At 35.3% G+C, this 26977-nt stretch overlaps 2 protein-coding genes and 3 long non-coding RNA genes across 5 annotated transcripts; all 5 read right to left on the bottom strand.

The window, feature by feature from the left end:
• Nucleotides 1-233: 233 nt before the first annotated feature.
• LOC132306811 (uncharacterized) lies at nucleotides 234-5528 on the bottom strand. The gene is made up of 2 exons (XR_009482107.1): nucleotides 2583-5528; nucleotides 234-984 (listed from the first exon to the last, which is right to left on the bottom strand). It is a non-coding gene; the product is annotated as an uncharacterized LOC132306811 (long non-coding RNA).
• A 1242-nt stretch (nucleotides 5529-6770) lies between these two features.
• On the bottom strand, nucleotides 6771-8184 carry LOC132306810 (uncharacterized). The gene is made up of 2 exons (XR_009482106.1): nucleotides 7672-8184; nucleotides 6771-7576 (listed from the first exon to the last, which is right to left on the bottom strand). It is a non-coding gene; the product is annotated as an uncharacterized LOC132306810 (long non-coding RNA).
• A 5634-nt stretch (nucleotides 8185-13818) lies between these two features.
• Nucleotides 13819-20284, bottom strand: LOC132306809 (uncharacterized). Its single transcript, XR_009482105.1, has 2 exons — nucleotides 19742-20284; nucleotides 13819-18716 (listed from the first exon to the last, which is right to left on the bottom strand). It is a non-coding gene; the product is annotated as an uncharacterized LOC132306809 (long non-coding RNA).
• An 833-nt stretch (nucleotides 20285-21117) lies between these two features.
• On the bottom strand, nucleotides 21118-22729 carry LOC132310212 (hyoscyamine 6-dioxygenase-like). The gene is made up of 4 exons (XM_059808415.1): nucleotides 22452-22729; nucleotides 22130-22368; nucleotides 21674-21989; nucleotides 21118-21560 (listed from the first exon to the last, which is right to left on the bottom strand). The coding sequence occupies exons 1-4, from the start codon at nucleotides 22653-22655 to the stop codon at nucleotides 21294-21296; spliced, it is 1026 nt and encodes a 341-aa protein (XP_059664398.1). The 5' UTR covers nucleotides 22656-22729; the 3' UTR covers nucleotides 21118-21293.
• A 1711-nt stretch (nucleotides 22730-24440) lies between these two features.
• Nucleotides 24441-26249, bottom strand: LOC132309458 (hyoscyamine 6-dioxygenase-like). Its single transcript, XM_059807764.1, has 4 exons — nucleotides 26043-26249; nucleotides 25644-25894; nucleotides 25193-25511; nucleotides 24441-24689 (listed from the first exon to the last, which is right to left on the bottom strand). The coding sequence occupies exons 1-4, from the start codon at nucleotides 26247-26249 to the stop codon at nucleotides 24441-24443; spliced, it is 1026 nt and encodes a 341-aa protein (XP_059663747.1).
• Between the last annotated feature and the right edge of the window lie 728 nt (nucleotides 26250-26977).

Raw genomic sequence — 26977 nt, 5'->3', positions numbered from 1 at the left:
ATTAATCACACATAGATATGCAACCAATATAGAGAATCTAGTGTAGAGATTAATTCTCAAATAATCACATATAAGACAACATGTAATCAAATAGAGAATCAATAGAAAGAATTAATCCATATGAATCATGTAAGAAATAATTGCCAATTTAATCACACATAGACATGTAAATAAACTAGAGAATTAATAGGAAGAATTAAACCATAGAAATCATAGAAATATACCAAGATTCATTAAATTCACAAGGCTAGAACACTAATCACAACAATATATATAAATCCCCAAAAATAGAAATACAAGGGTTTAGATTACACAAGACTTAGGGCTCATCCAAGCCCTAAGTATAGATCTAGCCAATCATGGAGGAGGTGGATGTGGTCATGGAATCAAGCTCCAAACATGGCTCCATCTTCTTCTTCCTATTCTTCTTCTTTTTCTTTGAAGCTCTAGAGATGGAGAGAGAGTGGGTCTAGAGATGGGTCTTGAGATGTGCCTCCACTTCCCTCTTTTCTTCTAACCCTAATCTCTAACTTTGCTAGAGAGAGAAATAAAAAATACAATGTAAAAAATAAAAAGATAAAAAGCTCCTTTACAAATGGGTCACTTCCCTTTATATAGAAGGTTTTTTTCTTAGTCATTAAGTTAGGAATATAGGCCAAAAAATATCTAATCCCGTTCTATGTGATAGGTGAACTTTTGGGCGCGCACGGAATAAGACAGCTTGCTGCCAGTAAAAGTTCGATCGATCCAACTTTGATTTTCGATCGATCTAACTTTTTCAAAAAGTTGGATTGATCCAAATTTGATTTCCGATGGATCCAACTTTTCTCAGAAAGTTGGATGGATCCAACTTGGTAGATTTTCAGCATCAGCCTCTTTTTGCTCCAAAATCGTCCTCTTTTTGCTTCAGATCATCACTAAGACTTAGTTTGACTCCAAAAAGGCCTTAAGAAACCATTTTTAGCCCATTTTAACATTCTTAACCTGAAATAGACAAAAACACAAATAAGTACTAAAACGGAAAAATAAGATAGATAAAGGTCCTAGAACACTCAAGCTTAAGGGGTTTAAAAGTGTACTTTTTAGCGCTCATCACACCCCCAAACTTAAATATTGCTAGTCCCTAGCAATGAACTACGAAGTAAAGAAATGAAATGAACAAGTAAACACCTGTAACTGGAAAGCAATAAATGTATAATGCCACTTTTGTAGGGAACACGATTGTATTTAGCATATGCAACAAGCCTTTTAAACCCCTAGGTTACCCCTAGTGGACGAGTGAAGTCTCGTGAGGGTTTCCAGAAATGATACCCACAAACATTAAGCTCATTCTTTCTAAAGAGGCACCAATATTACAAACAAGCATCGGGAGAAAACTACCTCAAGTATGTAATTTTTCAAACATTTCTAAACAATCTCCCAAAATCTCAATATCAAGCAAGCAAATATGGTCCTCCACACATCAAGAAAATGATCATGCAAATCAAAACAACTCTAGAATCCTTTTTGAGTGGACCGGCATGAAATATGTTGCTATCTTAGCCAACTAAAGAAATGATCACATCCTTACCCTCAAACTAGCACACAAATCTAGTACCGATCATCAAGACAAAAAGTGGACCTTTTATTAAAGCTTTATTGTTCTAGGTGCGCTTATTCTTTTCACTAGAAATTTATTTATTTATTTTTTTTTATTATTATTTTTTTTAATAGGATCAAAGATGGAAGTATGGTGCAATGTGTTGATCTATTAAGCTTTCTAGCGATCCATGAGGTCGAGCGTTAGGTCAATGACTCCCAAACCAGATGGCTTTAGGGCATTAGGTGTCCAAACACCCCTACGGACTTAGAAGCTCAAATTAACTTGGCTACAAATTGAGACAACCTCTATCTAATCATTTCCCACTTCTCACCTTTTGAGAGAAGTCCTCACTTTTTTATTACTTTTGCAACTTTTCTTCTTCTTCTTCTTTTTTTTTTTTTTTTTTTTTTTTTTTTTTTTTTTTTTTTTTTTTTTTTCAAGTTCAGTTATTAACCTAGAGTTCAGGCCCTCCACCTTTCGGCGTAAGAAGTTAAATGCTTGATAAGGCTAGAATCCTGACTACTTAGTGAAAATGGGTTGTTATCCACCTTTATCAAGAATGAAAGATTTCAATGCACTACTAGCTCAATTGGGATATAACCAATTCAATAATCAATAAAGCATGTACCCCACAAATGAATGCTAGTGTGCGCCTGTGCTAATGTAGAATCTTAGAATGAATCTCAAAACAATCACAAAATCAAGATGATGTGGATCACAAGTGTAAGCAAGATATCAATTTTTTGAAAAATTTACTCATAAATGGCATCCACAAGGCATACAAGGAGTATTGGACTCTCAAGTCTAGTAATTTTTAAATTCTAAGCAATATAGTCCTCAAAAGATCAAAATCATCACTAATCATAGATCTTCAATCTCAATCATGCATTTAAAGTTCAACTTTGACTAGAATGCAACAAAGTCATTTTACCCCCAAACTTAAACCACACATTGTCCTCAATGTGCAATGAGAACAATGAAAAAGATGGAAAGAGTATACCGTGGTAGCAAAGACATGAAGCCTGGTCATGATCCAATTCGAAAAACGTCTCGCCCAAACTCGGAATCAACAACCTACTTGAATAACCACACTAGCAAACTCACATCAAATATCAAATGGGATAAGATAAGCAAATCGAGCATTCCAAGACAATATAGCACAAGATGAAAAAGAGATATGAGATCAAGTCTTAACTAAAGCATAAAGTATGCATGAATATACATAAGGGCACAATGATGAATTTTTTATATTTTTTTTCATTTAATGAAAACAAGTATATACAAAATACAAGAAAAACAAAGAATAAAATGCATGAACAAAATTCAAAAAGAAAAATAAAGAAGGTAAAATATAATGAAAGAATTTATACAATGCAAGAACTGAAAACTAAAAAGTAAAAAAGGATGCAAGAACAAAATAATGAAAATTGAAAATAAATACCTTTATTTTATTTTATTTTATTTTATTAGAATTAAGTACAAAGAAAAACGAAAAATGCAAGAACTATGCAAAATGGGTGCTAAGTTTAACGTCTCTAGCAAGACAGAATGCTTCTTTGATAACCATCTCTTTTATTTATTATTTTTCTTTTATTTAGACAAAACAAATATATACACAAACAAAAATAAGAAGGCAAGTAAATAACAATGCAAGAAGTAAAAATGCAAAGAAATAAATAATGCAAAGAAAGATATATATTTTTTTTAATTAAAAATTAAAAATTAAAAATTAAAGTAAACAAAATATTTTTGGAAATAAGATAAAAGGAAAATAAAATAAAAGAAAAATGTTTTTGGGATTTTTTTTTATTTGAAATAAAAATAAATCTTGGAAATAAAAGTAAAAATGAAAATAAAAATCTTTTTGGAGTTTTCGAAAATAAAATATTTTGAACAAAAATATTTTTGTATTTTTAACAAATTTTAAAACTTTTTTCTTTTTGGAAAAAGAAAATGAAAAAAATAAAATAAAAATAGAAAAAGGAAAAAGTCAAAAAGTCAAAGGGGCAAAGCTGTGATCGATCTATGCTCGCACGATGGGATAGAGAGTATGAAATTTGCAGTGCTTTGAAATTTTTTCTGAGTATGGAATCTCAAGATTGACTCAATAATGAAGTTAGACTGATCGAAGAACTTTAGATCGATCTAGGAATGTTTTCGATCGATCTGATAGAGAGCTGAAATATGCAGGTTGATGGAGGCTCAAAATTTTTCTTAGTGTGGGAACTCAAGATCGATTGAACTTGGAGTTTGGATCAATCGAACTTGGAGTTTGGATCGATCGAAGGTCTTCTGATCAATCTAACAAAGAACTGAGATCCTAAATTTTCCTTGGATTAATGAGACAGAGAGTGATTTGGATGCAGGTTTGCTGCAGGAATAAAGTTCGATCAATCGAACTCTCATTTGAGATCGATCGAACTTATATAAAATGCTCAATTTCAACAAGAAAGTGCATGCAATCCTTATCACAGTTCCTAGCAATGTATATGAACCCAAAGCCAATATCTAGAATTCGCAAGAAATGAAAAACAAAAAAAAATGAGGGAGGAATAGAGTTGTGAAACTCTACGAATACTAGTATTTAACGTCTCTAGCAAGACGTTGGGTCAACTCACTAATCAAACGAATCAAAAACTGGATATGAAACATCCTTATTGACCCTCTTTTGCATTTTCTCATTTGATGCCTCACTTATGACAATGAAATCATCCTCCAAAAGAATGACTTGAAAAGAAATGAAAGAGTTAATTTCGTTCCTTTCATCCACGGTCTTGAAAACAAAATCAATTATGGTTAGCCTTGCCTTAATTTTGTACTCTTGAAGTGTATTTAAAGAATCACTTCCTTTGTGAATTGGCAAGTCAATGTCTTTCAAAGACTCATTTGGAATATCAAGGAACACCTTCTCTTTATCCTTTTTCTCCTCCTAAAAAATCACCATCTCTTTACCTTCCAAGTTAGCTAAGGAGTCCATTAGAGAGTTCACTTCATTTTTTGAGCTTTCAAGGTTAAAACCACAATTTTTATACATTTCAAAAAGACATGTCTTAAGAGGGTCATTAGAGATAATAGAAGGAAGGCCCTCTTCAACAAATTCCTCTTCTTCCTCTCCTACCTTAATGTCATAAATAAAATCTCCTCACTCTCTAAAGTAGCAAGGTCATAGATAAAATCATAATCAAAGCAAGGAAAGTCCTCATTAATCATATTATGCTCTATTGGATTAGTTACTAACTCATTTGCCACTTCCTCCTCTATACAAGATAGAGTATTAGGCATTAGCTCACTTGTCTCATCCTCTTCACTCTCATCATCCTCATCTATATACATTGAAGTTCTTGTCATTTTTTCATTTGCCTCTTCCTCTTCCTCTTGACGAGAAAGAATACTTGCAATTTGCTCAACTTGAGCTTCAAGCTTGGCTAAAGTTCGAGAATGAGAATTAATAAGTGGAGTTTGTGAAATATGCATATCAAGTAAAGCTAATACTTTTTCTTCAAATCCGGGTGAGTACCAAGAAGGTGGTGGAATTGGTTCATCATAAAATGGTGGTGGAGGGCAATAGTCATAGGAAGGATTAAATGAGTGATCAAGTCCATAATAAGATGATGCATGAAATGAATTAGACTCAATCTCATAAGGATTAAAATATGATGGAGGGGCATAAGGTGAAGGGATGTAATTTCCCCCCCAAACTTGGATCAAACATTGGCTCCATCCACATTCAAAATCCAAATGCAACAAATAATAGCCTCAACAAGGGCCTATGCTTGGACAAAGATAAAGCAATATAATGAGCCTCAACAAGGGCTATCACAAGCATTCAAAGAAGTGATACAATTAAAATACAAGAGTTCCAAGAATTGCTCACAATGGTCCTTAAGCAACTTCAAATTTTAATATTAGCTTTAAGCTCCAATTATTGCTTCAAGTTCCAAAGTTTGCCTTCCTTATAGTCAAGTACCTAATTGAACAAATAATAATGAGAATAAGAGAAAAGAATATACAATGGAAAATAAAATAAAAATAGAAGCAATCAAATGAACACTATTGTTTAGTTTAATTCCAACAAAACCGTTAATCCCTGGCAACGGCGCCAAAATTTGACGAGGCCGCTTGTATACGTCAAAATTGATGTAGTGAATATGCGGTTCAAGAAAAGCCTTTTGGGTCAAGCTTAAATTTATAAAAACCACTACCAACACTACTCCTAACGTAGCAAGATTGAGTAGGGATCGTCCCAAGGGATTATACGTGTTGGAATTTAACTTTGACTCTAATGTATCACAAGATTTCAAAGAGAGAGATTGATTTGATTAAACTAAGGTGAAATGAAATTAAAATGCAAGTAAAGTAAACTAGTTAGAGATAGGGATTTAAGAGATATGAAGAGAGGTCATAAGGTGTTGGAATCACCACTAAACTCATGTAATTAACCACTTGTTTTGCATTAATGGGGAATACATTGTTGTGAATAAAATGCGACTACCAATGGCAATATTAAGCATGGACCATCTAATTCATGTATGAATTGTCTACCTAAACTAAGTGTAACACAACCCATCAATTTTAAGCATGACCCATCTAAGTAGCAACAATTGTAGCACACATCAATCTAGAGAATCATAGAATTTGCAATATTAAGCATTGACCATCTAATTTATGTATGAATTGTTTACCTAAACTAAGTGTAGCACAACCCATCAATTTTAAGCATGACCCATCTCAGTAGCAACAATTGTAGCACACATCAATCTAGAGAATCATGGAAATAGCAACAATAAGCCATGGAATATCTAAGCAAGCATAGATTGTCTACCTACCTACAAGCATGAATTAAATTGTAGAACAACCCATCAAGCATAAGTATAAACCATCAAATTAATTGACAAACCCATTCAATGAAAACCTATGCTTAGCCGTCACTAAATCCTTAATTAATCACACATAGACATGCAACTAATATAGAGAATCCACTGTAGAGCTTAATTCCCAAAATAATCACATATAAGACAACATGTAATCAAATAGAGAATCAATAGAAATAATTAATCCATATGAATCATGTAAGAAATAATTGCCAATTTAATCACACATAGACATGTAAATAAACTAAAGAATTAATAGGAAGAATTAAACCATAGAAATCATAGAAATATACCAAGATTCATTAAATTCACAAGGCTAGAATACTAATCACAACAATATATATAAATACCCAAAAATAGAAATACAAGGGTTTAGATTACACAAGACTTAGGGCTCATCCAAGCCCTAAGTATAGATCTAGCCAATTATGGAGGAGGTGGATGTGGTCATGGAATCAAGCTTCAAACATGGCTCCATCTTCTTTTTCCTCTTCTTCTTCTTCTTTTTTGAAGCTCTAGAGATGGAGAGAGAGTGGGTCTAGAGATAGGTCTTGAGATGTGCCTCCACTTCCTTCTTTTCTTCTAACCCTAATCTCTAACTTTACTAGAGAGAGAAATAAAAAATACAATGTAAAAAATAAAAAGATAAAAAACTCCTTTACAAATGGGTCACTTCTTTTTATATAGAAGATCCTTTTCTTAGTTATTAAGTCAGGAATATAGGCCCAAAAATATCTAATCCCGTACTATGTGATAGGTGGACTTTTGGGCACGCACGGAATAAGATAGCTCGCTGCCAGTAAAAGTTCGATCGATCCAACTTTGATTTTCGATCGATCCAACTTTTTCAGAAAGTTGGATTGATCTAACTTTGATTTTTGATCGATCTAAGTTTTTCAGAAAGTTGGATCGATCCAACTTTGATTTTCGATCGATCCAATTTTTCTCAGAAAGTTGGATGGATCCAACTTGAGAGTTGGATGGATCCAACTTGACAGATTTTCTGCCTCAGCCTCTTTTTGCTTCAAATCGTCCTCTTTTTGCTCCGGATCATCACTAAGACTTAGTTTGACTCCAAAAAGGCTTTAAGAAACCATTTTTAGCCCATTTTAACATTATTGACCTGAAATAGACAAAAACACAAATAAGTACTGAAACGGGAAAATAAGATATATAAAAGTCCTAGAACACTCAAGCTTAAGGGGTTTAAAAGTGTACCTTTCAGCGCTCATCACAATCAAACCAAAGTTAATCTTTGAACCTCGGTTACATAAGCGTTAGCAATCCCTGGCAACGGCACAAAAAATTGATCATTCTAGTTGAAGATCTCAATAATAATCAACCCTTTGATATATCACGAATCATTGTAAAATAGAGCTATTGTTCGGGTAAGTCGAACTACTAGGATTGCTAGTTTATGGCAACCTAGGTCATTAAAACCACTTAGTTTGATGAAGGTTATGTAGAGTTTTTGTTTGGTTTGTCACTAGGTGACTTAGAATTAAAATGTGCATAAGACAATAAATTGAATGAGATTAAAAGGAGTGAAACGTAAGTAGAGAGGACTAGGGAAGTGAATCCACTACCAACCCTATAAACATGCTAAAATATGATTAACTTGGGGAAACAACATATATAAATGGCCATGATATGTAGCAACACAAAATTGCTACATTATCTTCAAGAAAATCATGAAATTAAGAGGCAAGAATAACCTATCAAAGTTTTACATGGTTGAACTACCTAAACTAGAGTGTAGCCTTAAACATGCTCACTAAGCTAGAGATTATCAAGCCCTCAATCAAATGATGGAAGCATATGAAGTCAAGAGTCAAGATTAATCCATTAAAGGGAGACCCTAAACTATGGGCTAACAAGTTTCTCATAAATCATACCCTTAAAACCATTTCACAATCTCATTTTCAGTGTCACTATAAAAATGCAAGCCATACAACCATGAGAACATAAAATCTAAGACAAGATAATAGATTCAACATGATCATTTATATAAATTTAGGTTCATTACATCAAAATGAGTGCTCTAGATTGTAAAACTACTGCATATATACATCATTCCCCAAAATAAAATCAAAACTAGAGAATGTTTACAAGGAGGGGCTTCATCACCTCCCTAGAAAATGAGTTAGTTACCCATGGATGCAAAGGAGGAAGGAGAAGAGATGGCCACACCTTCCATTTTTGCACCTAGAGGCCAAGAACAACTCAAACCTTCTAACACTCAATATTTCTCTCTCTAGAACCCCTTACAAAATGAGATCTATTTATTACATTGAATCAAGCCCTTAATAATCAACCATAGCCATCCAATAACTCCATTTTCATGGTCCAAAACTCCTAAATAAGTGCAGAGCAATCCCTCCAATTAAGGGGATAACATTAGGTGAGATAAAGAGGGCCATACTCTCTTGTCTACAGAATAGCGGGCGCCCGCAGCGTAGGGTGGGAGCCTGCGGGTTGTCGCAGAGGCATTTGAGGCTTGGTTAGTGGCATTCGGCAGGGGCCCGCAGCTTTGGAAACATTCTGCCTCATTTGGTGGGCGCTCGCAAGGGTTTGGCGGGCTCCCACAATGTTATAGCTTTGATTCCTCACTTTGCTTCTTGAAATGAGCTCTGTTTGGCCTGATGGTGCAACCATTGTCCTTAGTGCTTTTTGCAGGGATAACCATGAGTTTAATGGGTCACAGGCTTGGCCAAAATGAAGATCCCCGGTAACGATATGCTTTGATTCTTCAAGAATTCATTAAAACCGCACTTTTAACTATCTTTGGGGAACTAACCTAAAAGTAAACAAAAAAAAATGCAAGTGAAGCTAATATATACAATATGATCAACTAATGGACTTAACTAATGCAAATAAGGGCGCTTGAATATGCAATATTCGGCGCTTATCAAAACACTTTAACACATAAGCATATAAACAATGCAATCCACCTCCAAACAACCATAGATTGGCCTCTACCCATCGTCCTACTGGTTTTTGAACCATTGCTCTAATACCAAATTTATAACGACCGGAACCCAAGGGTCCGAATCGCTAAACGAGTCCTTACCCAAATCTGAGGTCAACTAAAGGTGTTATTATCCTTTCCTATGGCAATACATAATATATGTGTCATCCCAGGGTTTATAAATAATAATAATAATAATAATAAAATGAGATCATAACTACAAAATAGGTCAAACAGTCCATTAACCCATCAAAACCTGTGGAGGAACGTCGTTCGCCACTTCCTTCCCGTGACTTGAAAAAATGTTAAAATGATGGGGTGAGCATAAAGCTCAGTAGGAAGTGTCTAAGACACATCTCTTACAACCCCATGAATCCATACAATGAATAAGATATGAGAGAACTGGATCATATCCCGGGAAAAACAAGCAAAGTAACGATAATAATCAACAAATACATACGCAAGTCGTTTAACTACCAAATATACAATATATGCCAATGCAATGCCATGCCATGCAATGTCACTCCTCATTTCCGAAACAATACCGTTTCAACTTCCAAACCATTAGTGTGATCCGACCCAAGGTACCTCCAAGGCGTCACGAAGGGAGGGTAAGCTAGCTTTCCCCGACCACATGGCACCTCCATGGCGTCGTCTGGGCCTAGGTAGCTCAACCACACTAGAGTCTCTCTCTATCTTCCCTCTAGACCACACTAACACCACTGACCACTAGGCACCTCCTAGGTGTCCAATTTTTGAAAACACTTTTCAAAAACTTTTCCCAAAACAATTTCATTTATTTTTAAAACAAACTTTTCCCTTTACTTTCCCAATGGCAATGCATGAATTATGCAATTTTTTTCAATGCCATGACAATATAAAAATGTCATACATATCATCCACATCATTTAAGCATGTTTAAAACATAAATTTTCACACAATATCGCATTCTCATATTTCCAAATCATGGCATTTTACATACTTTCAATTCGCAATTCTAACAATTAAATTCTACACATTCCATCAACGTTATATTCACATTTTGAGAAGAAATTCTAAACATTTATTTTCACAACTAATAATCCTAATTTTACATTTATTTCCACAACTATTAAACCCAATTTGACATTTATTTCCATAACTAATAATCCCAATTTTACATAGCAATTAGCAAACATTATACATACAACTTCTTTTAATTGAGCATGCTTTTCATCACAACAAATTAATTAAGTTCATAGGCTCAATTTAACACGCCACATCACTTATCATCATGCACACAACTAAATACAATCACCATATTTAAAATAACTAAAACTAAGCATGCTTATAACCAACTTTAGAAGGGAAAATTCACAAAAAATCAAAGAAATTGTGATTTAGAACACCCCTACCTCAAAATGATGAAAACCCCCAATTTGAACCCTAGATTTCGAATTTCCTAGGGTGCACCAAATGATAAATTGCTTACACCCATGCGTAGATCTCGCTGAGAGCTTTGTTTTACCGCAAACAACACCAAAAATCTCCTAACAGTTGGGGATTAATCAAAACTTGAAATTTGAGAAGAAAGAAAAAAGAAAAAGAGAAGAGAATGAGAAGGCTTACGGGAGAAGGAGAAAATAATAAGAAGTGAGGCCAAAAACATGGCCTCCTGGCCACATAAAAATAAAAAAAATTAGTGGTGGGTCCCACAACCAAAAACCTTTTTCCTTTGACTTTTCTCTTCCATTTTTTTTTTTAAATTTACTACCTCACATATATATATATATATATATATATATATATATATATATATATATATATCACAAACATTAAACACGTAGCGCTCTGAGGGTGTCCACCGAGTGCTAGGGGCGTGCACTAGGGTGCTCGTGGCATCCTCTGAGCGCTCTGAGGATGTCGATAGAGCACTCTGTATTAGAAATTAGGCATTGTTTTTTTTGAAAGTTTTCCATTGGCCCCAAGCTTCAACTTATGGGTCCTACAAGTTATTTAAGGGGCTTAGATCACTATGGACCCATCGGAATAGGAGCGAATTGGGCCGGAATGACATTTTTACCCGTTTTAGCCCTAAAACGGGTAACATCGAACCAAGTTGTTTCCTTTCATTTAAAAATGAATCTAAGTGACTAGATATGACTTAGATTGCAGTTGTAAGGTTCCCAATGCTTCGCATGATCCAAAAAAACCAATTTACCCTTGTAACCCTAAGTGGACCGATTTAAGGACGGGTTAATTCTATCATCTGTAAGTGAAACAATTTGATTATTAATGACCAATATGATGTCATTATGACCTTTAGTACACTGCATTGGTCAAAATGACCATTTTACAGTTGGCTGTACCCAGGTCGGATTAGGACTCGGTTAGTGACCGGACCCCGGGTTTGGGTTGTTACACACACTATGTCATACCAATCACAATATGTGGAATAAAATAAATATGTGTTACTTAACATGGTGGAAGAAGCCCTTCAAAAATGAATAAATATATAATAAAAATGAAAATAAATATATATATATATATATATATATATATATATATTAAAAAAGGAACCTTTTTAGTAGTAAAATCACATTCCATTTTCAATTCTTCTTCTACAACACGTGACACCACAGTCGTTGAAAAAAATACTCGAAAATAATGATATTGTACCAGACCTTCTAATGACAAGTTTTAAAGCCAAAACATATAGCCATGTTGTATCTGTAATTCACTCTTGAATTGGGCCCACTGAATATTGAAAGTCTTGCTTATTTTCCACTTTTGGGCTTCAGATCAATAGGTTGGAAAATAAAGAGATTTCAAACTATTATAATCTAGCCCAATCCAGCCCAAAGAACAATAGGTGGGCTTTGGCCTAGGATTATGTAACGATCCTAAACTGAATACCAATTATCAAAAAAATTCGGCATGACCTCTGTTTAAAAGGGACCTACAACAACTTGCTTAAATAAAAAAATAAAAAAATAAAAAAATGCAATGGCCTTTCTTGGCCCTTCAAAACTTATCCAAGCTGTAAAAAAAAACATATAATAAATTCCCAAAACAACCACATCAACAATCTCCTCAAGATGGCCTATCATCATCATCATTACATTCAACACAAAATATTTACATAGTCTCACTTCCCCTCAAAATATCGACAAGAGTTATAGTTTACAATACATGACCATGGCTTGCAAAATGCATACACTTCACTATGGTTTTGAGACTTTACAAAAGTGTAGCAAATATACAAAAGATAGCAAATATGCCACACCATGATATGTAATGTCATGTATGTCGCTCCCCATTTTCAAAACTCAAATCCATCGCTTTTCAAACTGTTAATAAAACCCGTCCTTTGGTGACTCTACAGCGACACGAGAGAAGGATTGGCTACTATCCCAGACCCTTGGTACCCCCACGGTGTCATTTAAGACCCAAATAGCTCAACCATGCTAGGGTGTTTCCCTAGTTCCCTCTTGGTTACATTAACACCACGGCCCTTTGGTGACTCCGAGGTGACCGGGTTTTTATAAAAATCACATTAATCAAAACTTTGTCCCAAAAATCCCTTTTTCATTCACTTCAAATCATTTTGCCCTTTTTCCATGCCCAATGTTATGAATGCATGCCACATACTTTGACATTACTACGAAAATAAATGAATTTCTACTTAAATATGCTTCCACATAGAAATTTCTAACAAAATAATAAACACCTTGGCATGGAAATTAACATTTAGGCATGCTTTTCATACAATTTAATTACTACACATAATCATATTTTTCATCTACAATATTAATATCATTTCTAAAGCAATCAACTCAAATTAAATATTTCTACCACTTAATTTAACATGCTTCCACATATCCATCTCTAGGAAGATAAAAAATAAAATAAAATAAAAAATAAAATAAAAAAATAAAAAATAAATAAAAACACTTAGGCACCGAAATTAACACATAGGCGTATTTTTCATACAACTCAATTAACACATATAGTCATGGACTTCATGTACAACATTTACATCATTCTTAAGGAAATTAACTCAAAATTAAACATGCTTTGTAACAAATATTAAGGGAAAATTCACAAGGAAACAAGAAAAATATGAATTAGAGACCCTTACCTCAAATTAAGCCAAAAACCCCCAAATGGGTCTCAAAACCGGAATTCTTAGAGTGCACTAAAACCAAAATTGCTTATATGGATGTGAAGATCTCGCCGTGCTCTTCGAATTGCCGCAAACAACTTCCAAAAATTCCAAGTATTGAGAGAGGAATCAAAGCTTAAAGTTCACAACAAAAAGAAAAAGAAAAATTGAAGAACAAGAGAGTGTGAGAGAAGCTTATGGGTGAGAGAAAGATGAGAGACCAATTGTGGTCTCTAGACCATTATTATGGTAGTGGTGGGGTCCACTACTTTAAAATATCTCTTTCTTTCTTTTTTTTTTCTTTTTTTTTTTTCTCTCTTTCCTTTTACACCACAAATCTTACAATCTATCCTCCTTAAAATGATCTTGTCCTCGAAATCTACCCTTCTTATGAAAAAGGCCCATAGCCACATACCTTTTTCCGAGAATACCTCATAAAACCCCAAAGCCATGAACTCGCCAACATTATTGCCCTTGACACCGGATGTCACCAGGAAATCGCACACCGCTGCCACCAAAACCCAATGTGGTCACCCATCTCTCCCTTCGTCATAACACAAGATTAATTAGACCTCACGCCTAACTCAAAATGGAACATCAGTTTACTCTACACAGTCACATAAGGCTCCAAAGCCCAAGAAAAGAACAGTCATCAGACCACCGAATAAGACAACATCCAAACCCAATTCATCCTCAATGGAAACACTAGACTTTAGACAAAAAACCTCGTTCATCTCTCAATCAAGTTTAACTCTATCCTATACATCCTTGTCAGACCAAACACTCACTATCCAATACTTAACTATACCATCACATATCAATACAAGCGACCACCAACGGCAACATTCGGTAATCATTACACTCAACAACCTCAAGATGATTAAACAATGAATTTCCTAACGATTACATAATCATGAGTCACCAAAATAATAAAACGTATTATCCTATACCTAGGTCACAAATCCTCAAAACACAATCTTCAATAGTCAATGGTTGTATCACAACCCCTTTATCGGACACTTGATCCTCCATAACACACCTCGTCACCCGAGACAAATCATCCAAATCCACACTGCCACACCGACACAACGCGTAAAACTATGCTCTCATAGTCACTAACAAGTCAGAACAATCATTGACCTTTAACCTGACATCGTGCTAAAGATAGACTGACTCAGGAGAAATGGTTGGCCAGGCTATTCTTATCATCGATCCAATCTCAACACAGATGTCGTTCCTGTCATCAGGTCTAAACCTCAAACACAACCCCACATCGTTCTCAAAGCAACCACGAAATCCACTCTCTAAACAATCAATTGCTTTACAAAACCTCAACAACTATACAGTTACATACCAGCTCTAAAAATCCCAATCGCACATTAATCACACAACCACTAACAAGCTGGAAACAATACAGCACCAAACGTCACAAACATCAACTAGCAAAAAAGATCTCTAATCTCCTCATAACACCCATACCAGGTAAACGACTTTATATCATCATTCGATTCAATTCTTACCTCTTCAGAACACTCAATACGATCGTCTCATGCCTGAAACCTTAAAACCATAGTCAACCATTCCTATTATTCTTCAATGAAACCCCATAATCACTTTCTAGCTGCATAACACCCAAACAATACTAACATTTGTCCTTAAGATAATAGTCAAATCAAACATCTATAGAAACACCCGAGACATGATTCATATCATATTACCTAACCATCCTTAAATTTACAATTCACGGCACATCCCTAGCCATCACCAGTTGTACCAGACACCGGAAACACAATTCCTATTCGGTATCTCGTGTTGTCAAAACCACTCTCAAAACAGGCATTACAAAAACCAAAGACTACACATCCCTTCGTGGGAGTGAGTCAACCCATACAACCAAACCTTTACCAATGAACGCCAACAGCATAACAACCCACATATTGGTCCGTCAATCCGCGGGTGTACAAAACTTCCAGATGGAGGAAAAGACACAAGACCAGAACAAACGGAAAGGGTAACGGACCCCGCTTTCATAAAAGACTAATAACTTGCACCTGAATGAACCAGACACCCTATCACACACTACTCACCAGTCGTCCAACCATAGATACCCAATCTCACCTGAGATGAAATGAACTTCCTACTCACTAGGAGGAGAACCAATTGGAAACACATACGGGACTACGACCTCAATTCTAGGCGACCTTGCCACTAACGGATCGTCACACACTATCAACATAAAACCTCGCATACGGCACTCTGCAACACCCGTGCTAACCCAAACCAATCAGGTCCACACCACCCCTTCGTTGAGTACTAAGATAGAACTCACAACACAACTATCAGATAAGAGCACCAATGCTCACAACATACCAACACTAAAAAAAATCACAACCTTTCAGACAGCGTGTCCCATTCTGCCTAGAATCAGTCACTCCCAATCGACAACCTCTACGCCATAAAATGATACTTTACCATCCATGTCATTTCTACCTACCCAGGCGACACTGCCTCTATCACCCTGCACACAAGATCCGTGACCTCGGTCACAACAACCCACTGACTCTTCAAAAGAAAAAGATGCCTACCTGGAAAGACCTCGCTCTCTGGTTTTAAAGATTAGGCTAACCAAAATTTCCTCAATTAGTGCACAATCTCATCACTTACCTGACAACATATAATAACACTTACAATCCTAAACCACATTTGGACTATACCTCAAATTGTTCCACTCTTCATCACTAAACATCGCACCATAACACCTTCATTGTCACTCATCCAAATCGATAGCTCAAACCTATCATCCCACCGGACCATCAAGTCACTACCAAGCAATCCTTCTCCCATCATGCTTAAGGTAACACCATCATAGCAAGAAAATAACCATTACTCTCGATACTCCCCATAATGATCACTGCATACTACTAGAAAAGAACCTCAATACTGATAAATCCTTAAAACAAAAATGAGCATAAAACCCAAAATACTCAACACCCAATTGTCACCTCAATACCATCAACGATGACATCAATCATTAATGCTTAACCAATAACATCAAACCACTCTTTCTAATCGATCTACGTATCCAAACAAGGAAACTTCATCCCTAAGTTCAACATCGTTACTTTTCCTCATTCCCGTTCCTTAAAACATCATTGGCCCTGATAAAAATCAAATGGGGCTACCAACTAACTTACAAGATCAACCTCATCCCAATCACTCCAACCATTAGTCTATCTCCTCGAACCCTCAAATAACAAGCACTACCTCCTAATACGCCAAATGCAATATGAAATACAACCTAAATCCAAAGCTTTTAAATTCTAGAACATAATTCATTTGGTAACACAATACTCACCAATTATCACTTCATCCATAAACAACCAAGCACTCCAAGGACCCTATACTACCTGCTTTATCGTGCAACCCTGCACTATACATCTAAAACTGACCATTATACCTCACCTCGAGACCCTTTAGACAGCCTTGCCAACCCAAAACCACGCTCATCGACTGAGCCATACAACCAACTCACCGAGAGTCGATCACCCATAACACACTCCTATAACTATCCTAAATGAGAATCACTCCTTGACAAACCAGTCTCCAAAACAGATTCCTTTAAGACAATAAAATGATCTACATCGGATAACCGGTCCTAAATCACCATAGACCTACAGAATCCAACAAGTTCCTATGACAATCAAAACAACACACTTCTTTAAGCCGTTCCAATATGCTTGAGATACACCTTTACAATCCATAGACTACATTTGTGACTCAATCAACCCTCGTCACACCTACCACGACTGGTTTGAAGAGAACCTCCACACCAAACCAAAACATAAGTTACAAACACCGACCTCTTAAAGTCATACCGAAACCCTCACTCGTACACTTAACCTCCACGGTCACCAGAACCATACACCAATACATAAAACTCACACACAATAAGGGCACCTTACCATGAAATATGAATCCATTCTAAAGTCGTGCTCTACGCACCACACAAAATGCAACTAAGAAGTTCAGGATGACTACATGCCAAATAGCTGAATCCATGAGCTAGAAGCCCATGCCATTAGTTCGACAAGAACCGGCACCCAAACAACCTTGGAGTGACCAAGTTCCTCGCCTACTCAAGTAAAAACTTACACAACCCTCAATGCTGTGACAAGTACCCCACCGTACTAGCAACTATCCCAATGCTTAACCGCATAACCACATAAGAATAAAGCTATATGCATATACAAAATGAATGGAACCCATAATACTATACGAAACACGTTGGCATATACCATACTCATTACTTGTTACATTAGCATTTAAATTCGAACTGCACAAACCATGCTTACCACTTCTCGTCATCATATTCCTCACACAATCAACACACTTTTCTTTTCTTTCACATTTCATTTACACAGTAAGATCATCTAACTATTCCTCGTACATAACCATGTAACACAAATTTTAGCATTTAAACACGTAAGCATTTAGCAATTAGGTATGCCCTCAAAACTGTAAACAAATAAGCATATGATCACGTAAGCAAATAAACATGTAAGCAAGTAAACAAGTAGGCATGCTTCTAAAACATTTAAACACTTTAACACGTAGCACATAATCATGCAATTCAACTTCCCCATGCAATCCCAAGGAGGCCTTTACCCGTCGTCCTAATGTTATTTGATTCATTGCTCTGATACCAAATTTGTCACGACCCTAAACTGAATACCAATTATCAAAAAAATTCAACATGACATCTGTTAAAAAGGGGCCTACAACAACCTGCTTAAATAAAAATAAAATAAAAAATGCAATGGCCTTTCTTGCCCCTTCAAAACTTATTCAACCTGTAAAAAATATATATATAATACATTCCCAAAACAACCATATCAACAATCTCCTCAAGACGGCCCATCATCATCATCATTCCATTCAATACAAAATATTTACGTAGTCTCACTTCCCCTCAAAATACCGACAAGAGTTATAGTTTACAAAACATGACCATGGCTTGCAAAATGTATACACTTCACTATGGTTTTGAGACTTTACAAAAGTTTAGCAAATATACAAAAGATAGCAAAAAATATAATCCTAGTCCTCCTTAAGTTTGTGAAGGGTCTGTGTCTCCTACTTCCTTCCCGAGTCCTGAAAAAATGTTAAATGTAATGGGGTAAGCAAAATGTTTAGTAAGTGGTGCCTAAGACACACCTCTTGTGGCCTCGTGAATCCAAATAATGAATAGGGATAGAGGATAGGGGTCATGCTATGCAGGAAAAGAATACAACATAAATTCCAATTTCAAATAAACAATGTCATGCCATGATATGCAATGTCATGTATGTCGCTCCCTATTTTCAAAACTCAAATTCATCGCTTTTCAAACTATTAATATAACTCGTCCTTTGGTGACTCCGCAGCGACACAAGAGAAGGATTGGTTACTATCCCTGACCCTTGGTACCCCCGCGGTGTCATTTGGGTCCCAGATAGCTAAACCACGCTAGAGTGTTTCCCTAGTTCCCTCTAGGTTATATTAACACCATGGCCCTTTGGTGACTCCGCAGCGACCGGGTTTTTATAAAAATCATATTAATCAAAACTTTGTCCCAAAAATCCCTTTTTCATTCACTTCAAATCATTTTGCCCTTTTTCCATGCCCAATGTTATGAATGCATGTCACATACTTTGACTTGCTATGAAAATAAATGAATTTCTACTACACAATTTAACATGTTTCCACATAGAAAATTTCTAACAAAATAATAAACACCACGGCATGGAAATTAATATTTAGGCATACTTTTCATACAATTTAATTACTACCCATAATCATATTTTTCATCTACAATATTAATATCATTTCTAAAGCAATCACCTCAAATTAAATATTTCTATCACATAATTTAACATGCTTCCACATATCCATCTCTAGGAAAAAAAAAAAAAAAAAAAAAGAAAAGAAGAAGAAGAAGAAAAAAAAGCACTTAGGCATGGAAATTAAAACATAGGCATATTTTTTATACAACTCAATTAACACATATGATTATAGACTTCATGTACAACATTTACATCATTCTTAAGGCAATTAATTCAAAATTAAACATGCTTTGCAACAAATATTAAGGAATAATTCGTAAGGGAACAAGAAAAATATGAATTAGAGACCCCTACCTCAAATTAAGCCAAAAACCTCCAAATGAGTCTCAAAATCGGAATTCCTAGAGTGCCCTAAAACTGAAATTACTTATATGGATGTGAAGATCTGGCCGTGCTCTTTGAATTGCCGCAAACGGTTTCCAAAAATCCCAAGTATTGAGAAAGGAATCAAAGCTTGAAGTTTAACAACAAAAAGAAAAAGAAAAATTGAAGGAAGAATAAGAGAGTGAGAGAGAAGCTTATGGGTGAGAGAGGGATGAGAGACCAATTGTGGTCGTTAGACCACTAATATGGTAGTGGTAGGGTCCAATACTTTAAAATATCTCTTCTTCTTTTATTTATTTTTTCTTTTTTTTTAACACCATAAATATTACAGATTATCTTTGAAAAAGGAAGATCTCACAATTTAAATAATATATACTCCGAATAAGTGATCTCCAAAAATGTCATTGACGATCAAAGCTTTTGTAATGAAGTCATAAAGTGATGTTATGGCGTAAAAACTTAGGATGGACAACAAGAGGTTGGGATTCTTATTTTTATTATAGTAAAACTATGTTAATTGTGTTAAAATGAACAACACGAAGACATAAGATTGTGACACTTTGAATGCATTGAATATGTTAATCGGAAGAAGGTTCTAGGTTCATAGTGACTCCAATCCTATCGCCCTCATGGGGGACAATCATTTTGAAATAGCCAATAATGATGACTAGTCATTGTCAAACTAGGTTCTTTTTTTCTTTTGATCAATGTTTAATAAAATTAAATATTATTTGGTCATATCTAGTTCTTTAAACTTTTGTGATTTATATGCAATCACAAAAAAGATCATTTAATTTTGGTTTTATCTGATCTAAAAATTATCTAGAAAATATTTCCTTTCAATAAGGTAATTCTTTGTACTTCTGTAGTGCGGAAGAAAAATTTATAGTTCATAGGTTCACAAACTGCAATACAAATTACATATGGGATTTGGATCATTTTCATTAGTTAGCTTAATTTTTCTCCAAGCATCTCCAAGCCATCATTCAACGGATATGAACATTATGAAATTTAAAGATGCTTGGAGAGAAAAACTAATGGAAAGGATCCATTTCGGTACGTATGCTATTTTCTTTCTTTTTCCATCAACTTTTGAGCAAAGTTGGAACTAATTTCCATTGCCTCCTAATTTCCTTTCCTCCCCTTTCTTTTCTTATCAAACCAAAGGAATAGAAAAGAAGAATCTCTAAATTTCCTCAATTTTACTCCCTCTCCTGGATTTTCCACTTATCAAATCCTCTACCCTCAACCAATTCAACTACCACTACTACAAGTAACAACTGCAACTACTTTCTTAAACTTGTAACATTTGTATAAACATGCAATTCAAATGATAGATATTGATGGCAAGACAAAGAATTACTATATTTTTTTTCATCACAATAAATGCCTCATGACAATGGATTTCACACAAGCTCTTATACCAAACTATATGTTTCAGATCAACCGCCACACTATAACAAACTATGTTTCAGATCAAGCACAATACTATAGCAAACTATGTTTCAGAACAACCGCGATACTATGTTCCTTTCATGCATTGAATCACAGAGCTTAAAATATTTTGAATTGCATCAGTATCATCACCAAAGGCTTTGGAAGAATTGACAAATTTCTTGTACATAAAGGCCTCGTAGAGTGGGGGATTCATTGCGTTAACCAAACTTTTCGCAGGTTCTACAATGCAGTTGGAAGTAGGATTGATGAAAGTGGCAATGCTTGTCCTAGCTTCACTTGAGTTTGTAACTACACGATGTTCAGCGCTCTTTAGCTTCCCATTACTGATTATCTGCACATAAAAATGTTTTCATAGCACATTGCGAGAAATAAAAAAGAATGAGCTGCAAAAAGGTAAATTTATTGGTTTGTAACTAGTTTTAGCACTAAGGGTTGGAGATATACCTGTAACTGGTTGCCTATGTTGACAGCAAACGCATTGGGAAGAGCCTCAATACCAATCCATTGCTCATCTTTGAACACTTGAAGCCCACACACATCCCCTTGATAGAGAATGGTAATGAGGCTAGGGTCAAAGTGTCTCAGTATACCCAATGTTAGACTTGGATCAGGGCACGGTGGATAGTGATTAGCCGACAACAGTTGAATTTCGCTTGATTCTTTGAAGTACCCTGATTCGAGTCCCAATCCTTCAGAAATAAGCTCCAAGATCCTCAAGCTCAACTTCCTTACTTCTAGCACATATGTCCCAACAACCTCCCTGAAATATTTATTTATTTTTTTTGCCCAATTCATCATTTAGTTCTGGTAGTTCTGATTAGATAAAACTGGCTTATGATGGTAGAGACTGCAGGATCAAAAGAATAAATATAGGTGGACATACAAGTTTGAAGATCTTACATGTATCTAGTTGGCTTTTCCGGCCAAAATTGCATGCATTCCTCCAATGGATGACAAGGGATTTTCAAATTTTCCCTCCACAAATGAACACCTTCTTTTGCATAGCTGATGCTGTTCGTGTAAACCCAGCCGCCTTTGTTGGGGCCATTTGCCTTGTCCTCAGCAGCCATGTTAAAGAACTCCTTGAAGATTTTCATTGCATCAAGTAACAAATTTTCCGAGACTCCATGGTTGATCACCTGCTCACAACATTGGAATGTTAGTACTTCATTAAGTTCTCAGCAGTTGAACTGATCTAAGGCAAAAGATAAACATTTTATACCTGGAAGAATCCAAATTTTTGGCTGGCTTCCAAAATCTGCTGGCTTATATTACTTCGATCCGTACCCTCTAGTTTTCCAAGGTCAATGATTGGAATGGTTTTGCAGAGAGGAAATATATGCTTGCCAGGTCTTCTTTCTGGTGGGAATATGTAGCTCTCTGGCACAGATTGAACATCAAACCAGCTTGAAGCAAGCTTCTCCATTGTCTCAATGCAAGTCTTCTCAGCCAAATATGGGCATATGGGCACTAAAGAACATGTCAACAACTATGAGTCCTTAGAATTACCTGCACGCAACCTTGCCCCTTATGTTTAGTCAACTACAACATTTTTTTATATATGTTTTTAATCTTAAAAAATTGTATTTTCAAAGCTTAATTTTGTATTTTATTACCAAGTTCTGCAACTTGAAATACAGGGCTTCCAACTTCAAATATACTAGTACAGTACTATTACCCACAGAATTGGTACACCAGCAGTTTCTGGTTGGATTCCAACTTTAAAGTCAGAGGTTCTTCAAGCAAACAACCTTGTTGCTCTATCCTATGAATATTAAAATCATAATGTTCTTATATGATTACCAAAAAAAAAATATAGTAATGATGAAGACGAGGATGAAAACAATAATTCCATCTTAAAAATATTTATGTAGTGATGTTCTTGTCCCTACCATATAATATATATTTATATATAATGATTATGATGACGATGATGTGTTACTAACAATTGGTATTTCCAGGATTGTATCAAGTCCCACCTTCCCTCAATCCTGTATGCGTAATGCAAGGCGAATCTAACACCGGATAATAAGATTTTATTATAAAAGAATATGAATATGATACACTCTTGCTGACAATTGTGAGAAAATGGCCAATAACAGAAAATCTAATGGTTGAATTAGCTATTAACAAAATAAAGACTCAGAATATATTACAAGTCATACGCTCAAGAATATCCTTTTTTTTTTTTCCTCCTTTTTATTACCTTTAAGCCGAGTGGGCATCAATTTGATTAATATGTATGTATACTTTGCAAGAGTCAACGTTTAAATCTTCTAAGAAGAACTTTGGTTTCAGTGAACAAGAAAAAAATGTGGGTAACAATGGCTGATGGTTCCTAGAATTGCATATAAGATATTCCCTCACATCAGCCAAGAACATCTCCAACAATATTATATTATGTAGAATAAAAATTTAATATGTATATTTTGCAAAGCTTGCACTTTAACCTTTCTTGTGAACTAAGACAGAAAATAAAATAAACAAAAAATGTGAACTTGACTGTGTAGTTTGTATAAACAAAATGAATAAATCAATCATCTGGCAGCCACGGATATAAAATGACCATTCTGTCTGACAATTCAAGGTGATAAACAAACAAGTGAATTTATCAAGGTTCATAGCAGGACAAGGTAATTAAAATTTTAATCAGTGTTGTTAGATTGCATTTTCAAACCACTTATAATAAATTAGGAACATAATCACAATAGTTAATCTAATTGTTGATCATGTGCATCACTGAAAGAACAAATTCCACTTATTTGTTTATTCATTTGGTGGACAAACAATATTGACCTGAAAAATATGAGTTACACTATTTAAATATACTATGTCCACTTAATGGTTTTGAGTTACACTAGCAAGAGAGGACCTAAACCCTGCAATATTCATATAGAACCGTAGAAGACAATAAATTGAAAATCACAGAAAAGAAGAAAATTGCTGTGTTATATCCAAATAGAAAATCATACAAACTTTCTATTAGAATCCACACTGACTGGCTTGGCTGAAGCACTCTTGATGAAATTCCAAAACATGTAGAATGAGCTTACTATAAGCCCTTAGTACAAAACAGTGACATTTTACTTATTCAAATACATCACATTGCAGGAAAAAAAAATAAAAGAACATCATATTGCAAATGGCCTGGTAAAATGAACATGTGGTTGACATATCACACGCTAGCATTTTTCTTCTGCACACCATTTCTTTAAACATGGAGCTTATAAGGCTCCAATGCAGTTTTTGTGTCACCACCGGAGGCTGAATAGGTCTGCAAAAACTCTCTATACTGGAAGGCTCTATAGAGTGGGGGATTGCATTCACTGACCAAGTCTTCTGCTGATTCTATGACACTGTCAAAAGAAGGATTGATCAAGGTGACAATGGTAGTCCGAGCTTCTTTTGAATTAGTCACTGCTCGATGTTCAGCACTTTTAAGCTTCCCATTACTAATAATCTACACCAAATAAGAATAAATAAAATTATTTGAATTAGCTCTAAGCTTCACAACGATTGCAAAGGTATGTATTGAAAACAACGACAGTGTGGTATATATTAAATCCCTTTTTTGATTTTTAATTGAGTCAAATATCTTGTCAGTTTGGAAACTCCTGTCATCAAAGTAGAAATAATTTAGGAACCATTGAGCACCATGGGATAAATTAGTAAAATTTAATTTCAGACTGATTATGAATGTATTTTAGGACTTCTTTCACCCACTAAAAATACAATATCCTTCCTGTAATCAGAATAATTGAGAAGTAATGCGACTTTTACCAACGGTTGAGATCGCAGACGTAATTGAGAATAGCTATTGAATGCATCTTGTTGCAAGAAATGCATGCATATTTTGTGTCCTGTCTTAATAACAAGGTTATCAAATTCCTCTGTCTGAAAACCATATTGAGCCATCTTACAACTTAACAATACTAGCAAAATGTACCAAAAGAAAAAAAATACCTGTAATTGGTGACCTATGTTAACCACAAATGCATTGGGTAGAGGTTCAATACCAATCCATTGGACATCCTTGAAGACTTGAAGCCCATATACATCTCCTTGAAGTAGAATGGTTATGAGGTTAGGATCACAATGTTTAGGTAACCCTAGAGTTAAGCTTGGGTCAGGGCATGGTGGGTAGTGATTAACTGTCAGTAACTGAAATTTGGTCAGTTCGTCCCCAAAGTACCCCGGTTGAAGTCCTAATCCTTCACAAATCAGCCGCAAAATCCTCAATGACAACTCCCTTACTTCCACTGAATATTTCCCAACCACCTCTCTGCAAAGGAAACATAATATTATTTAGTTTTTCTATTATACGATTTACTAGGCAATCAAATTTATGTGATCATACGAGTTCTGGCTTAAATGGTGTTCTGTTCATTTGAGTTGTACAGGTTTTGGATTATACCGATATCTAGTTGGCTTTTGAGGCCACAATTGCATGCATTCCTCCAAAGGATGACAAGGGTGTCTCAAGTTATCTCTCCAATATTGAACCTTTATCTTGGCGTCGTTAAAACTGCTCGTGTAAAGCCTGCAACCCTTACTGGAGTCCTCAGAGTAAAAAATTGCCTTGTCCTCATCTGGCATATTGAAGAAGTCCTTGAATAAACTCCTTGTATCTTCCATTAGATTTTCTGAAACTCCATGGTTGATCACCTGTTTTACATTGCGGTATATGGTATGTCATCTCAGAAAATCCAAGATACTAGCAGAAAGTTTAGTATAGTTGATTATTTTTATAAAAAAAAAATCATTCAGTAAGATTGGATGTGGCCAAAATTAAGAAGGAAACAAATGTATAAACCTGAAAGAATCCGAACTCCTGGCTGGCATCCAAAATCTGTTGAACTATATTGCTTTGATCATGCCCCACTGCCTTTCCGAGATCAATCACAGGAATGGTCTTGCATAGAGGAACAATGAGTTTCCCGGGTCTTTGGTCTGGTGGAAGCACATACGATTCAGGCAAGGATTGAACAGTACTATACCAATTTGAAACAAGTTTCTCCATAGTCCTCTAGTGACTTCTTCTTTTTTTTGGTAATACTGTAGTGATTCTTCTAAACCAAATGTGGATTTATATAGTATGGTAATCAGAGAAAATGAGTACAAGAAAAAGCTTTGGAATTGTGTCCTAGGTTTGACATCATAGTCAAGCCAACCACATAGTACAACAATAGGTATAATACGGTACGAAGACTAACATATATTACTTGTCTTAAGCTTGTTGTTCTATCATTCATGTTGAGTGTGCGCAGTGGAATGGTTGTGGAATATAATATAGATAGATAATATAGAGTGATGGTAAACAGATTTAACTTGCTCTTTTATCCAATTTTTACTTATTTTAATTTTTCCGAAATAAAATTAAAACCAAACCACAAAGCAAAAATAAAGTGTAAATAAAGTAAATAGAGTTTGAGAGATGACACCAATATTTTATTAAGGAAACCCCAATTGGTAGAATAAACCAATTGTAATAAGAAAAACTTCGTTGGACTCTCCAGTCCTGAGATAAACAATTCACTATGTTTGAAGCAAAGTATACTGAACTTTGACCCAGTCTCACACCCTATCGTTCTACCAAAAATCAATTGTTGACAATCCCTGACTTTGTGTGTAACGACTCGAACCCATGGGTCCGGATCTATAACGAACCTAACTGATGCCAAAATTTTAAAAAATTCGGTAGAACCTCCCCTAAAAATGGGCTTTCAACAACCTGTCCCAATACACAAA

The sequence above is a fragment of the Cornus florida genome, unplaced genomic scaffold (assembly GCF_030987335.1).
Source record: "Cornus florida cultivar Cherokee Brave unplaced genomic scaffold, ASM3098733v1 CherokeeBrave_3.0.0_Hap2_Chr05, whole genome shotgun sequence".
Classification (NCBI taxonomy): Eukaryota; Viridiplantae; Streptophyta; class Magnoliopsida; order Cornales; family Cornaceae; genus Cornus; species Cornus florida.
This window is presented reverse-complemented; position numbering and strand designations above follow the sequence as displayed.